This window comes from Colias eurytheme, chromosome 16 (genome assembly GCF_061535395.1).
Source record: "Colias eurytheme isolate Ceu_HAF_F1 chromosome 16, ilColEury1 Martin Lab GWU primary, whole genome shotgun sequence".
Classification (NCBI taxonomy): domain Eukaryota; kingdom Metazoa; phylum Arthropoda; class Insecta; order Lepidoptera; family Pieridae; genus Colias; species Colias eurytheme.
Genome location: NC_142995.1, coordinates 2447771 through 2464793, shown reverse-complemented (window position 1 = coordinate 2464793; position 17023 = coordinate 2447771). Strand labels below are relative to the sequence as shown.

At 35.5% G+C, this 17023-nt stretch overlaps 2 protein-coding genes across 2 annotated transcripts in view; one reads left to right on the top strand and one right to left on the bottom strand.

Annotated features, from left to right (window-relative positions):
* Window positions 1-8719, top strand: part of Dhc98D (Dynein heavy chain at 89D) — a 58068-nt gene extending 49349 nt beyond the window's left edge. The window contains exons 66-80 of the mRNA XM_090110659.1: window positions 99-207; window positions 472-635; window positions 806-901; window positions 1133-1311; window positions 1753-1912; window positions 2263-2464; window positions 2751-2893; window positions 3238-3396; window positions 4210-4381; window positions 4854-4985; window positions 5730-5889; window positions 6286-6505; window positions 6950-7129; window positions 7834-7980; window positions 8286-8719. Of these exons, the coding sequence (XP_089966785.1) occupies window positions 99-207; window positions 472-635; window positions 806-901; window positions 1133-1311; window positions 1753-1912; window positions 2263-2464; window positions 2751-2893; window positions 3238-3396; window positions 4210-4381; window positions 4854-4985; window positions 5730-5889; window positions 6286-6505; window positions 6950-7129; window positions 7834-7980; window positions 8286-8432 (2370 nt within the window). The 3' untranslated portion in view covers window positions 8433-8719. The remainder of the gene's footprint in view (window positions 1-98; window positions 208-471; window positions 636-805; window positions 902-1132; window positions 1312-1752; window positions 1913-2262; window positions 2465-2750; window positions 2894-3237; window positions 3397-4209; window positions 4382-4853; window positions 4986-5729; window positions 5890-6285; window positions 6506-6949; window positions 7130-7833; window positions 7981-8285) is intronic.
* Window positions 8720-11589: 2870 nt separating this feature from the next.
* LOC149901612 (ufm1-specific protease 1-like) lies at window positions 11590-15749 on the bottom strand. The gene is made up of 4 exons (XM_090111189.1): window positions 15614-15749; window positions 15367-15537; window positions 14306-14515; window positions 11590-11747 (listed from the first exon to the last, which is right to left on the bottom strand). Exons 1-4 carry the CDS (start codon window positions 15740-15742, stop codon window positions 11604-11606), a joined length of 654 nt encoding a protein of 217 aa, XP_089967315.1. The 5' UTR covers window positions 15743-15749; the 3' UTR covers window positions 11590-11603.
* Between the last annotated feature and the right edge of the window lie 1274 nt (window positions 15750-17023).

Here is a 17023-nt window from a genome sequence, read left to right as displayed (position 1 = left end):
TGCAGATATACAATAACTTATTTCCTGTTTTCATTCAAATACTTTGCACTTTTTGATTTTTAATTTTGGTGAAATCGATAAAATATATTTCCCTACAGGTATTTTCCTTTTCGCTCCGTAAAGCGATGCCAAACGTCATATTGGTGAAGCGTCTCAAGAACATTATCGACATGTTGACGAAAAACGTGTATGATTATGGATGTACAGGTGGGATATTTTTTTTTATTTATACTTTTATGGTCAACATAATTTTTTGAGCTATTTGTAAAAAAGGGGTTGCTTTGAGTGTGAATTTTTAATAATAACAACTGTACTTTCTTATTTAATAAAACAAACCTAAATAGCAGTTTAACGCAATTTGGGGAAACATTTAAATAAGAACTTTTTAAACTTAGCTACATATTATGGTTGCAATCTTATCTCAAATAAGAAAAAAAGAATAGATGAACTATGTATAAAATTTATTCTCAGGTATATTCGAACGCCACAAGCTGTTATTCTCGTTCCAAATGGACATAAAGCTGGAACAGAGCGAAGGCAACGTGAGCCAGATGGAACTGGACTTCTTCATCAAAGGGAACATTTCACTGGAGAAAGCGGCGAGAGCGTGCCCCGCCAGTTGGTTGCCGTCGCAGGTTTGTTATTTAATTTCGATGTTATTTACTTTCTCATGTATTTTTGGGAATGCTCGATGTATTCTTACACGTGAATAGCCAAGTGTGTGCCCACCAAATTAAGAATATTCACCTTGCACAAAAGTAATTATTTTTTATTATCGATTTTCGACTGTCTTCTCTCGTTGCAGGGTTGGCAAGACATCATGAAATTGAGCATAGACTTTCCAGAAACGTTCGGAGACTTGCCGGATAACATTAACAATAATCTTGAGCAATGGCAGGAGGTTTGCTACACATACGCTTAATCTTTTATCGTATTCTATCGTAGAGAAATTATCATTTTATAACGATTCTTCTACCATACCTTTCTGATTCCTTTAACCACATATGCTGACTAAAAGCTAGTATTTTATAGTAGCATTACAGAATAGTTAATGTAGCATACAACCTTCTTTTTACCCTGTACCATGCCAGTTAAGCCACGGATCATTAAAAAAAAGTTATTTCGCACGTAGTGGTTCGACAGCGACGCGCCCGAATCGTCCGAGATCCCCAACGACTACCGTTCCCGCGTGAACCCGTTCTCTCTACTCATGCTGCTGCGCTGCTTCCGCGTGGACCGCATCTACCGCGCGCTCACCGACTACATCACCGTCACCATGGGCGAGGAGTACATCACGCCACCGGTTATCAGGTAAGCCTTTGTGAAAACAATAGTTTATAATATGATTGATGAAGAAGCAAATAATATGGTTGCATGTTCGTTCTGACTTCTTCTTCGTCTGCCAAAAAGTATGTTATTTTTATTTATTTATTTTTTATTCATTTATTCAGAAAAAAGAAACTTTTACATTTCTTAAATACTTAGTTACCAATTAAATTTAAAATTCAAAAAAGTAATTTTCAAATTACAAATTTAATAAAAATAACGTCAATAAGAAGGTCATTTAAAATAATAACGAGTCTATTCTAAATTGGAAGGCTCATGCACAGTTAAATTAAAAAAAATCAACGAATCATATCGTCAATGTATGTGAAAAATATGTGCCATAGCACTAATTTTCAGGTCCATCTCTCATCTGACGTTTTCAGCTTAAAAATATCTATCGTTTCTTTAAGTTTTAATTCTCTACAGCCTCGACATGATATTCGAACAAACCACACCCTATACGCCGGTAGTGTTCATCCTGAGCCCGGGCTCGGACCCAACTGCCGATCTGATGAAGCTCGCGGACCGCTGCGGCTTCGGCGGCGGCAAGTTCAAGTATCTCTCGCTGGGGCAGGGGCAGGAGGGGGTGAGATAATTGTATAGATTTGTGTTATAGTGATAATTTAAATAAGAAAAGAATGTACGGACCGCTGAATAGGATTTTATCAAATGATATGTAAATATTTAATGATAACTCCTCAGTTCTCAAAATATCTTGAGCAGATTCAAATTACAATATCGATAAAAAAACATTCAAGCACTTCTCGCTTGGGCGTTTCGTTTTTTACGACTATCTCTTCTTCATAATTTGATTGCTTGTAAATTTACAAAACTCTAACACTGTAACTTAGTTCTTTATATTACATCTAATTTACTACATATAAAATATTTAAACTGCATCTGAATTGCAATTTGATCCTATAAATTCTCCACCAGGCTGCCCTATCCCTGCTCGAAGGCGCCATCTCCCACGGTCAATGGCTGATCCTGCAGAACTGCCACCTGCTGGTGTCGTTCCTGCGCGAGCTGGAGAAGCAGCTCGAGATGATGGAGAAGCCGCACCCGGAGTACAGACTCTGGCTCACCACGGATCCCACGCCCACCTTCCCCATTGGTATACTGCAGAGGTCGTTGAAAGGTGAGGATAGTATGCGAATAGAAATTAATGGAAATATTTTTTTAATTAAAATATTGTTTAAATTTAAACTTACACTTGGTGGAAAAATAAGTCGATTGTTATAAATGAAATTTTAAATGTTCGTTACCTGTGTGAAATCAACTACACTTACTGTTTTTTAGGAAAATACTTAAGATAAATTCGCTGATTTTGACCATTATAATTCAGTCGTAATAGTTATGTTTGATTTCAAAATAATTTAATTCTAATAAGTTTAAATATAGTTGACTATCCTGTAATATTTCAGTGGTAACGGAACCGCCAAACGGGTTGAAACTGAACTTACGGAACACTTACTTCAAGATGCGTGCGCACGCGCTCGATGAATGTCCACATCCGCAGTTCAAGAAACTTGTCTACGTTTTAGCTTTCTTTCACGCAGTTGTACAGGTAATTCTTTTTTCTTTAGCTATTATTAATGTATACAATATAATAATATAGAAAAAAAAATTATTGGTTTTTGTAATGAATAAGCTGTATTTTGTATTTTCAGATCTATTTTACAATTGTATAATTTTTTGGAGTTGTTAAACGTTCAACTCATTAAACGTTCATTTGCCACGGCCTATAGATAACAAATTTATCAAGTTTTCATTACTATTCTTCTTTTTTTCACCCAAATTAAAACTATAATTACAAGAGCACAAACACGTAGCGCCGTACAGTCTACAGATGAGTTGAGCTATCTGTAAAATGTTCTGCCTATAGCTGGTTATGTACATATGTTTGGCTAGGAGCGTCGCAAGTACGACAAGATCGGGTGGAACATCGCGTACGACTTCAGCGAGTCGGACTTCGTGGTGTGCATGCAGATCCTGCAGTGCTACCTCGAGCGGTGCCACGCCGCCGCCGGGCCCACGCCCTGGGCCACGCTCAAGTATCTCTTTGGAGAGGTGGGGATTTATTTATTTTAGGATGTTGTTTTTGAAGTGAAAACTTCTTTAGCGGCGTTGAGCACTTTTTCTGTAATGGGTATAAAATCTTAAATTCGCGTCAGGACACGTGACCTGATCGAAAAAGCGTAAGACGGATGGATATCAAACATGATCAACGTTAATAATCAAGTTTTCACTTCTGCCGGCACTCCCGGAGTGCAAACCGTCTTTTTTTAGGGTTCCGTAGCCAAAATGGCAAAAACGGAACCCTTATAGTTTCGTCATGTCCGTCTGTCCGTCTGTCCGTCTGTCCGTCTGTCACAGCCGATTTACTCGGAAACTATAAGTACTACAGTGATGAAATTTGATGGGAATATGTGTTGTATGAACCGCTACAAAAATATGACACTAAATAGTAAAAAAAAGAATTGGGGGTGGGGCCCCCCATACATGTAACTGAGGGATGAAATTTTTTTTTTCGATGTACATACCCGTGTGGGGTATCAATGGAAAGGTCTTTTAAAATGATATAAAGTTTTCTAAAAAACATTTTTCTTAAAGTGAACGGTTTTTGAGATATCAGCTCTCAAAGTCGTAAAAAGTATGTCCCCCCCCCTCTATTTTTATAACTACGGGGTATAAAATTCTAAAAAAAATAGAGGTGATGCATGCTAATTAACTCTTTCAACGATTTTTGGTTTGATCAAAGTATCTCTTATAGTTTTTGAGATAGGTTGATTTAACTGTAATTTATTATATTTGCTGCTACGGAACCCTTTGTGCGCGAGCCCGACTCGCACTTGGCCGGTTTTTTATTTTCTCATCTCGTAGGTGATGTACGGCGGTCGCGTGATCGACGACTTCGACCGTCGCGTGGTCGGCACGTACATGGATGAGTACATGGGCGAGTTCCTCTTCGACAAGTTCCAGCCGTTCCACTTCTACCGCGATGCGCATTGTGACTATGTGATACCGCCCGATGGGGAGAGAGAAGAATATATTGGTGAGAGTTTGGCTGGTTTTGTTTTTAGTTGCTCTGAAGGCCGAGACAAACGTCAAAACACAAAGGAATAGAACCCGCTATCGATACTTATTGACATAAGCGTATGATGTTTTGCTAAGGATTTGGTCACCCTACCAAAGACGGCGACGACCACGAACAAAATTGTCATCTGAGCGTTATTCGTTATTCTATCCGTCTGCCATTTGACTCAGCCTGCTGGTTTTCAATAGAAAAGATATTTCAGAAGAAATCGATAATTTGTGCAATGATTAACAATCACAATTTATACTTTATCATAATATACATCAGCTATTTTATATTTATTATCTAAAACAGCCTTTACCAGCTCAATGCTCAATCAAAAAATAAGCCTTTATCCAGACTATAATAATTTATATGCGTGCTAAATTTTATCAGAATCTGATCAACAAAATATATGTTTCACTTTCAAAAAATGATTGATTTTTTACAGATTTCATCGACACCCTACCACTAGCGAACACACCAGAAGTGTTCGGTCTCCATCCAAACGCCGAGATCGGCTACTTTAGTCAAGCTGTCAGAGAGATGTGGGGACATTTGATTGAACTGCAACCACAAACCAGTAAGTAATTAAACTATAGCAATAAAATCTCCTTAATTTTTGAGTCATCTTTAAATTTTACTCTACAACATGTATTTTTCCCATTATTTTTCCCAGTAATTATCCAGGAATAATTTTTATATTATAAGATTAAACATGTGTAGATTAGAAGGTAACAATAATATGTAGGTACTTAGCCATGTTAATCACATCTTTATTATGTTTAATGCAACCAGTAAGGAAAGCAGAAGGTAAGTTACTTTTATATTGAGACGCATATTTTTTGTACTGTTGTATTTTTTAATCCAAACATTATATTTTATGCTTTTGCCACCAGTCAGGGAACCGGAAAGTAAGTTACTAACTTATTTATTTTGACATGTGTGTTGGTTTAATTTGTATTGGTATGGATTTTTTTATTTCTTAAATGAGAGTGAAATTCAAACGGGAATTCTTTAATTTTCTTAGTTGGTTGAAGTTTTTTTTTACATTAAAATTTCTATCGTTTTATGACTGATACGTCTTGTGTATTATTTTTCTCTTATTTCTGATCGATGAATGTAATTAGCGCTTATTGGTTTCTGTTAAAGATTTAATTACCTTTTTTTATTGTCGATAGGGAAGCGCTTGACCATAATCTCGCCTGATGTTAAGCTGAGTTAAAATGGTAAAATGGTACGCCCTTCCCTAGAAGATATATGTTCACTCTGCGCTTGAATACTCTGATGTTTAATACATATTGTCTCATATATTTCATCCCTTTAGGCGATAGCGGCGGCACAATGAGCCGCGACGACTTCATCGACATGATCGCTGTGGACATCCTCAACAAGCTGCCCGCTGAGTACGAGATCTGGCGCGTGCGCAAACAGTTCGAGATGAACATGACGCCCTCCGCTGTGGTGCTACTGCAAGAGCTAGAGAGGTAGGGCTCTATGTAGGGGATTGTGATTTCTAGCTAGATATTACTTAGGTGGAAATTTTCTTTCAGATTTTTATTAACTAACTATTTTTTCAAAGTAGCGAATTGTTGTCAGATTTACAAACTTTTCACTTCCAAAAGCCATCGGTTGCCACTTTCCAGATTTGTAAACTACCCCACATGGAAGGAAATTCGTTCTAGACTTTCAAATTTAAGTTTCACTTCCCAAGAGCAATCTGTTTTCAGATTTATGAACTACCCTCTCTTAAGCTTAAGAGCGCATTGCTGAATTTTCAACTACCCTATCTCGATATCAAAATATTTTCAGGCTTTCTGTCTACAAATAAACGAATTGTTTACAAACTTAGTAAAGTACTCTCAAAAGCGATATTCTCCCAGATTCAACCGGCTCATAGCGAAAATGCGCAGCACCCTATCCCTCCTCCGCAAAGCGCTAGCGGGCGAGATCGGCATGGACGCAGTGCTGGACAACGTGTCGTACAGCCTGTTCAACGGGCAGCTGCCGCTCGTGTGGCGCTCGCTCGCGCCCGCCACGCGCAAGGGGCTCGGCGGATGGATCGAGCACTTCACCGCGCGCGCGCAACAGTACACCGACTGGGTGAGTGTACACACAACGTGTAAAATGTTGCACCTGGTTTATAGCAGTACATCGGCTGCGTGAAGCACTGCGGGCTGTAGGGTAGTTGGAAATTTTGGGACTTGTGATGCGAAATTATTCCCAAGTTGCTGGTTTCAGAACGATTTATTACAGCATATGGTGGATAGGTCCATCGTCCTATAAGCGAGTTATTATGTTTTATTTTATACGTAAACTGGACGCTTGTCCTGGGCCCGACTAAAATTAACTGAAAAAAAAACAATCCTAACTCTACATTAATTAGTAATATAGCTTTCTACTGCTGAAAGAAATGAAAAATTACTTTAGTGTTACTTTTTTGAATTTAAGCAAATTTTAATTTTATTTTTTGCAAACATCAAAAGAATAAAATCTTCGCTTTAACCTTAATCTGATACATGCATTTATATGTATATGATGATCCAGGCAACAATGGAGGAGCCGATAGTGATCTGGCTGTCCGGCCTGCACATCCCCGAGTCGTACCTGATCGCGCACGTGCAGATCGCGTGCCGGCTCTACACGTGGCCGCTCGACCGCTCCACGCAGTTCACCAGAGTCACCAAGTATCTGGTGCCCGATGATATCGAGGAGCGGCCTGTTACTGTTAGTGAACTGTTTGATGTTTAGTGTTAGAGTTGTGTGCTTAGTGTACTGCTAGATTAATTTGTTAGTGAGCATTTATTTATTGTGTACCTACTGCTTAACTCGGTAGCTATAATTTGGGTTAGTGTACTGTCTGACTCATTTTCTCATGTGTTCATGTGTTTAACAGTAACACTGTTTGACTGATTTTGCTTCGTGTACTGACAGCTTAATTTGTTGGCACCTTTTTACTGTGTATTGTGTAGGCGTCACTCATTAGCTATGTGTTGTGTTTAGTGTACTGTGTACTGTATAGTTTCTTTTAAATGTACTGCTCAACTCGTAAGCGATACTTCACTGCCTGAATAATAATTAGCGATACCTCACAGCTTGACCACCTTTAGCTTGCACGTATTGTTGGTATTCAAATTACAATTACATTTGTGTTTGTGTTGTTTATTTGATGTTATAATACACTAGCTTTCCGCCCGCGGCTTCACCCGCGCAGTCAAAAAAAACCCGCATAGTTCCCGTTCCCGTGAGATATCCGGGATTGCGTCATTTTCCCGGGATAAAAAGAAGCCTATGTCCTTTCTCGGGTGTCAAAATATCTCCATACCAAATTTCATGAAAATTGGTTCAGTAGTTTAGGCGTGATTGAGTAACAGACAGACAGACAGAGTTACTTTCGCATTTATAATATTAGTATGGATGTATGTGCACAGGGGTGCTACGTCCGCGGGCTGTACCTAGAGGGCGCGCGGTGGGACGCGGCGGACGGCTGCCTGCGCCGCTCGCACCCCAAGGTGCTGGTCACCGAGCTGCCCATCATGTACATCATACCCATCGAGTTTCATAAGCTCAAGCTGCAGGTGAAGCTACAGCCTAACATTATCGATACTTCCGACTAGACATTGTTTTAAAAATCTGCTCAATTTTTTTTACAAAAAAACTAAAATGCCTTCAAATTGTCTAAACTTAAATAATTAATTAAAAGATTTAATGCAAATGAGCGAGATTTATACAAAAAAAAAATGATTTATATCATTAAAGAAATCCATTTTTTCATTGCCATACACCAAAATTATTTTTATATTTTTTTTTATTAGGTATGTTATGTCTGTGTGTGTGTAAATGTGAGTTTGTATGTGGTTCTTTCTTTCTCAAACTCCAACAGAACACGCTACGCACGCCCGTATACACTACCTCTCAGCGGCGCAACGCGATGGGCGTCGGGCTCGTGTTCGAAGCGGACCTGTGGACGGCGGAGCACTACAGCCACTGGGTGTTGCAAGGAGTCTGCCTTATTATGAACACCGATTAATTGTTATTATATTCCTATCTACCTTAGATAATTATTAAAACTACCAACAAAAAAGAATCAAAAAATCCCAAAAAGTGACTAAAAATATTCATGTCGAAGCGAAAACAAGCTTATTACAATCATTTTAAGGTGTATTCATAAAATGTATCAAAAGCATCATATTTGAACGAAAAAATTAGACCTTATTTATATGTAGTCGAATTTACAAACCACAGCATTTTTGAGTACTCAGTTGTTATTAAGTTGTTAGGTATACGAATTAATAATATGATGCCCCAAGCTTCATCATAAGTCTTAGATCATTAAGTAATGGATAACACACGCAGGCGTTTCCCCTTTTGCCGAGGTATAAGATTATTCGAATCGAAAAATCTTATGCTTTCATAAAAACTACTTGCGTAATCGATTACGAACACTCTGCGTATTCGTAAAACATCGAAAGGACGTCTGCGAGTGCTCCGCTAAAAATGCCGTTTTGCACTGTCATGTCTTGCAGAAGCAATTCAAACATGTCGAATATTAAAAAAGATGGAATAACCTTTCATTTGTGTATATTTTTTTATTTTTTTAACGTACATTTCTAATTAAATGCAATTTCTAATAATCGTCGATGTATCGTTTAGCGATATGATCAAGACAAATAATCGAGTCATGTGTTTACTCGATCATTGATGCGGCTTCACGAGACTATCATGGAAAGAAAATATACAAATTTAATCTTTATGAACTAAGAGATAAAGTTGAATTTAAAACGCGATATTGAACCGCATTCCCCACGAGACTATAAAGCGATGTAGCGAGACTATCTTGAAGAAAAAATATACAAATTTAATCTTTATGAACTAAGCGATAAAGTTGAATTTAGAACGCGATATTGAACCGCACTCCCCACGAGACTATAAACTGATGTAGCGAGACTATCTTGAAGAGAAATTCAAATTTAATCTTTATGAACTTAGTGATAGAGTTGAATTTAAAAACTCGTCGCTTAAAAGGTCGTAAATTTTTACGACTTTCTTAGTGACGGACTGCTTTTAACTTGAACGTCGATAAAAAAATATTTTTCTAAGTATAATTTGAAATGAGATGAGAATTAATCTTTATTATATTACAATTTTACACAACTGCATAAAAAGGAGTATAATGTTTATTTTGTAAATCTTGTATATATTTATTAAAATTTACGCTCGGCTACTTTTAACAGGCAGAACATTTTAATCGTACGCAACCCTTCGTGCGCGAGTCCGACTCGCACTTAGCCGTTTTTTTGTAATGTTAATCTTGTAACCTTTCTATTAAGTAATTTGTTTATATGTATGTATTAATATTGCGTATATTTCAGATTTACAAAAAATCGAATTACAATTTTTATTATATCTGTAGCGACACCTCGGTACAGAAATAAAAAAAGACGGGTTGCACTCCGGGAGTGCCGGGAGAAGTGAAAACTTGATTATTAACGTTGAGCATGTTTGATATCCATCCGTCTTACGCTTTTTCGATCAGGTCACGTGTCCTGACGCGAGTTTAAGATTTTATACCCAACGGCCAACGCCGCTAAAGAAGTTTTCACTTCAATAAAAATTTCTTTACCGATATTTATTTTATTGAATATAATATGTGATGTGTTGAATAAATACATATTCAAATACAAATAAAATGGCGTTTTATTGTTTTTTCGTATGCATATAATAATGATGAAAACGTTACAAATGACCTAGTATGTAGTATTTTTTATGAATATAATATTAATGTTATTTCTAATTTCAACAAAATTATTATTTTTGTAATATCGATATGGTTACATCCCTTTAGAGCGATTGTATTATTACGTATATGTACAGAGATTTTTCTGTGTAATCGATGTATGTGTGCAAAAACATGCTAGTCTGCCAATTTTGTATTAGTTTGAGTTTGTAAAGACACAAATTATTTTTGTGAATGTGTGATTGTTTTTCAAAGTGTGAGTTACCCTCCCCGCACCAAAATCGGCAGAAAGTTTAGTTAGAACATTTGCCAGCGTGCTCCATCCATTACTTAATGATCTAAGTCATAAGTATTATAACATCATAAGTACATTGTAAACAAACGTTCTTCTTAAAGTTATAATTAATATTATCATAGTCTTAATTAGTTGTTTATATTATCTAAAAACCCAAGCATAATTTTATTTCTCTTACCGATACCTTCTTGGAAATAATTTTAGTTGGAAATGATATCTTATCACAAGCTGTTTGTTTTGCAGAAATATTTTTAGTTTTTTATAAGATAAATGTTAACTTTAATTTATTCAATAAAGACTGATTAAGCTTTACCATTGTTTTGTTTTAAGTACACCTCATCTTTACATTATAAATGAATTGAACCAGAATAAGCTGATTTCAATCTATACTTATAATAAATCTGTAGAGAGGCCAATTCTGTACATGAAATATATTTAAAAAAAACTATGAAGGGGTGATAAGGGATCGCTACTGATGCCAAAAATGCAATCAGTAAAATTTTTGTCTGTCTGTCTGTCTGTCTGTCTGTCTGTATATTCGTTATAGAAACAAAAACTACACGACGGATTTTAACCAAATTTGGCACAATAATTATTCTTCATACTCCTGGGCAGGTTATAGTAAAAGAATCATGTAAATCGGTGTAGAAACACCAAAATTATACATGAAATACGCTATAAGTCATCGCGCGTGAATACAGAATCATGCAGCCATAAGGATTATTTTTGTGTATCAGTTGCCGCGTTCGACGCGCTTCGCGGCGGGAGCTATAAAAAGGCGGCGGGTCTGCACCCGTTTCGCGTTGTCATGGCATCACGTGTGAACGGCTGAACCGATTTCGATAATTCTTTTCTATTATATTCCTTGAAGTACTAGGATGGTTTTTATGTAGAGAAAACGTAAATATGTACCACGGGCGAAGCCGGGGCGGACCGCTAGTATGAAATAAATCCATACTAATTTACTACTATAGTATTATATTTGTATGAAGTTTTAACTGAAAACAGTAAATTTGTCCAGTGTATAAACTGCTTAAGAAAGCAGTTTATATATAAATCATAATTTTATCTTTAAAAATGTTACAACCTGACTGCAAAAAATTGACTTGATAATATATATTCACCATAACATAGATTCAATAATGAAATCAAAACTGTATTTAAATAATTTATTGCACACATTTAGATTTAACTTGCGGTAAACATAGATTATAAAAAGATGAACTTAAAAAATCTTTGAGAGGCTGCCATTTCACCCAGCCTTTATTTTGAAGGAATTCTTTTGTTTTCTCTGAGCCCACATAGTGTGGATCCTGAAACAGGAAATATTAAAATTTGAAATTTTTAAATAAATAGCAAAAATTGTTATGTATCAAAACTTCCCCTTCATAATAGTTTAACTGTTTACGATGCCTGTATGTTTTTTTATCCTTTTCACACCTAACTTGGCAAGTTGGTGTGAAAGGGATAAAAAAACATCAGGCATCATTCAACGTCACATTTTCTTGTTACAAGTTAATTGTCATAGTGCAATCTCCAGTGTATTAGATATAAGCTTCTTGGTCTTACATATTCCTATACTTTCTTATTAAATATATTTTTGCAGTGAAACTTCATTAGGCATGTTCGCATAATGGCAATATTGTCACGTCCGCGTTGTGGAGTAAGACAATGATTTTGGTAAATCTGAATTTTGCCAAAGAAGTTTCACTTCTGACATGTGTCCTCGGTACACACACTATACAGTATACAGGGTGTAATCGTTAAGTGTGCACAGGCGATTTTTCCGTAAGTATTACAGATAACAAAAAACTTTAAACTGATATCGAAAGTACTTAACCTAATGAGTAAAATGGCCGTAATAAATTTTTAAAAATAAATCGATAAATATCAAAAAAATTATCTTTAAACCCTCCCATACATTAAGTATGAAATATGAATATCCCGTATACATTTAATATGAAAGATTTAAGCTTTCTTTTTCTTTTTTGGTTTTCTGCTTTAATTACTTCGCAAATTTGAAGTGGCATTTTCCACGCTTTTTCCGGACATTATCACGCATTTTCCGGATATTTTCCGGGGATTTTCCGAGCATTTTCTCGACATTTTCCAGGCTTTTTCCGGACATTTCCACGCATTTTCCGGATATTTTCCAGACATTTTCCTGGCATTTTCCGGGATTTTCAAGACATTTTCCGGGAATTTCCCAGGCATTTTCCGGGGATTTTCCGAGAATTTCCCGGAGATTTTCCGAGAATTTCCCGGGGATTTTCCGGATGTTTCCCAGACATTTTCCGGACATTTCCCTGGCATTTTCCGGGGATTTTCCACGCATTTCCCAGGCATTTTCCGGACATTTCTCAGGCATTTTCCGGGGATTTTCCAGGCATTTTCCGGATATTTTCCGGACATTTTCACGCATTTTGCGGATATTTTCCTGGTATTTTCCAGGGATTTTCCACGGTTTTTCCGGAAATTTCCACGCATTTTCCGAGCATTTCCCAGGCATTTTCCTGTTATTTTCCGGGAATTTCCCAGGCTTTTCCGGGGATTTTCCGAGCATTTCCCGGGGATTTTCCAGGATTTTCCAGACATTTTCCGGGAATTTCCCAGGCATATTCCGGGGATTTTCCAGATATTTTCCGGGGATTTTCCGGAAATTTACAGGCTATGTCAGGGAAATGTCCGAAAATGCCTGGAAAATTCCCGGAAAATATCCGGAAAATGCCTGGAAAATCCCCGGAAAATGCCTGAGAAATGTCCGGAAAATGCCTGGGAAATGCGTGGAAACTTTCCGGAAAATGCCAGGGTAATGTCCGGAAAATGTCTGAGCAACATCCGGAAAATCCCCGGGAAACGCTCGGAAAATCCCCGGAAAATGCCTGGGAAATTCCCGGAAAATGTCTGGAAAATCCCGGAAAATAACCGGAAATTGCCAGGGAAATGTTTGGAAAATATCCGGAAAATGCGTGGAAAATGCCTGGAAAATGCCCGGAAAATGCTCGGAAAATCCCCGGAAAATATCCGGAAAATGACAGGGAAATGTCTGAAAAATATCCGGAAAATGCGTGGAAATGTCCGGAAAAAGCGTGGAAAATGCCTGGAAAATGCCCGGAAAATGCTCGGAAAATCCCCGTAAAATATCCGGAAAATGCGTGAAAATGTCCGGAAAAAGCGTGGAAAATGCCACTTCAAATTTGCGAAGTAATTAAAGCAGAAAACCAAAAAAGAAAAAGAAAGCTAAAAATCTTTCATATTAAATGTATACGGGATATTCATATTTCATACTTAATGTATGGGAGGGTTTAAAGATAATTTTTTTGATATTTCTCGATTTATTTTTAAAAATTTATTACGGTCATTTTACTCATTAGGTTAAGTACTTTCGATATCAGTTTAAAGTTTTTTGTTATCTGTAATACTTACGGAAAAATCGCCTGTGCACACTTAACGATTACACCCTGTATACTTTTTTTTTACTTGGCCAATAGATAATATTAATCCTTCAACAAGTCAAATTATAAGAAACTAGCTTTCCCCCCGCGGCTTCGTCCGCGTTTTCAAAGAAAAACCCGTTCCCGTAGGATTTCCGGGATTAAACCTATCCTATGTCCTTTCTCGGGTATCAAAATATCTCTATACCAAATTTCATGCAAATTGGTTCAGTAGTTGAGGCGTGATTGAGTAACAGACAGACAGATAGAGTTACTTTCGCATTTATAATATTAGTATGGAAGTATGGATATTCATACATTTACAGGCTCCTGAAACACAGCGAAAGCTATATTAGGAGTCTGGGGTCCTCTTTTTTGTGTAATGTATTTTGGTTCAATAAATGATTTTTATTTTATTTTTTTTTTTTTATACTTACAACAACCAATAAACTTGAGTTAGCCCCATCATCATGTATTCCTATGATCCCTTTGGAAGAGCAATCCACATCACCTCCCATCATAACAGGAGAGCCATAATTTATAAAATGGGTTTTTAGCGCATCAACTATGTTATCTAGACCTTCTCCTTTGTTCACGTGTAAAATTTTACATGGAATGTCATATAGCTTGTCTATCACAAGACATACCTGTAATTTTAAATTGATACTTAAATAAAATAATAATATGTATTAAATGATTATAAAAAAGAGATTACAAAATGTTCATTTTCAATTAAATTACCACATAAATGAGGAGGGTCGGAACAAAAACCGATAAACGACATGCTGTATTTTTTTCTTTTTTTTTTGTAATTTCGATGCTTTTGCATAATTTTACACGATAAGCTTATTGAATCTGTTCTAAAGCCGATGAATCTAGTAGAAAAATGCGCTTCAAGTTAAATGATCTATACAGATACCGATAAATCCACTGATGAGGTAAAAGAAAATTGATATCTTAACAGAAACCGATAAATCCTACATAAATTTGATAGATTTTTATAAGGTTGAGACAAAAACCGATATATCAATTTTTAATTTTTATTTATTTAATTCCTCATATACTTAGTTTTAACCAAAAATGTTAATGGTTTTTTCACAAAGCGATAAATCCTTAGTTGATTTTTTCAAAAAACGATAAATCCGGATAGTCTAAGCAAAAACCGCTATATCCATTTTTTTTTATTTTTTTTTTCGTTTATTAATTCACACACGAATCTGTTGATTTGGCCACCAAACAATGTTGCTAATGTTGATATATTAAGATTTTCTACTCTCTTTAACCTAAAAAAACAAAGAAATAAAACGTTTTTTCCGATTTGTCAAAAATCTTAGAAAGTGGATTTAGCGGTTTTTGTTCCGAAGCTCCTCAAATAGATTACAAGTAGTTTATTTAAATCCGATATACTTAAATTAATATGTAGATATATCACTCACTTATTTAACACTTATTTTTTTACTTATTAAAAATTGTTACCTACTAAGTACATAAAACTTACTTCAAAACTACCAATCCACTGTCTTGAACCATGAAAAGACTTCGGTTTATCCTCCAAATCAACTAGTATTTTTTGTATCTCCCTAATTGTTGGTACTGAAACATCTTTATTAATGTTGTGTTTCATCCAGGAACATATTGTTTGCAAAGTTCTATAGCCACAACCCCAACCCTGTAAATAATATGGAAATATAGGTTATAAAATATGTAAACGTCTAAGAACATAAATCGTAAAAATCATACAATACCCTATCATCAAATCCATCACATAAATAATGGTAATACTCATAATTTCCATTTACTAAATAAAAATTATCTTTAGAAACATTCTCATCGCTTTCGTGTACGTTTAATAACAAATTCAGTGACTTTGACATTTTAATTTTTTTCATTTGACAATTGACATTCATTAATATAACACTTGGCATTTAGTCAGTTACCAATAAGTGTCAAAATAATATAATATAATCCTAAAAATATAATATAATCATATAATCCGATATGAACACAAATGGATACAGTATAATTATCGTGTTATTTAAAAAGATATCTACATTTTATTAATTAAATTGTCATCTAGATCTATTCTGTAAACTAGAACTGGTCCATTGAAAAGTTACATTTGGGGTTGCATTTTTTAGAGGACGCAATTTTATTTTTTTTGATGTGTAGGGGGGGTCAGTGTGAAGCCATCACCAAGTTTGTGGGGTCGCCACCCTTGTCCCACGGCCGCCATCTTGAAAATAGCGGTTGATATGGTTTTTACGATTTATCTCTTAAACTATTTATTTGATAAAAAAAATTGTTTACATTATTTGTTGCAAATTAAATACTCTACAACTTTGATCCTGCAACTTTTTGTCGTAGAACTATAAATAAAAAAGTTATAAGCGAAAATGTTCAGAAATTAGAGATATTTATATTTTTCAATAAAACTTTTTTTTATAATTTTACGTAGAAATGATATTTGACCATTTTTGTAGATTGTTTTTCGAGGAACAACTTTTATATACAACATTTTTTCATTAATTAAATAGCTAAGGTTTTACAGCGCTCCGAAGTGAGTACTAATTTTCAGTACTCTGAACTATACAGTATACTTATATTATGTGTGTACTAATAATAATTTGTCATCAGTAATGGTTTTTTTTGTTATTATAATATTTTTAATAATTAATTTTGCAATATCACTAATAATTAATTATTGAATCTTTTCCCCGCCACCCAGGAGGTAGAGTCTGGAAGCGCGACTTTTTTTTACGTCGAAAAGCAGGTCTGAAATGTTCTGCAGTGTGCGTCTATTGTTCTGGAGTATGAGAAAAGAGCCAATAGCCAATATATTATGTATAGTTAAGAGATAAGAGTACTAAAAATAGTACTCACTTCAGAGCGCTGTAAAACCTTAGTTATTGACGTTATGAAAAAATGTTGTACATAAAAGTTGTTCCTCGAAAAACAATCTACAAAAATTGTCTGATATCATTTCTTCGTAAAATGATAAAAAAAAGTTTTATTGAAAAATATAAAATAATGGCTCTAATTTCTGAACATTTTCGCTTATAACTTTTTTATTTATAGTTCTACGACTGAAAGTTACTACACCAAAGTTGTAGAGAATTTAATGTGCAACAAATAATGTTAACGATATTTTTTTATCA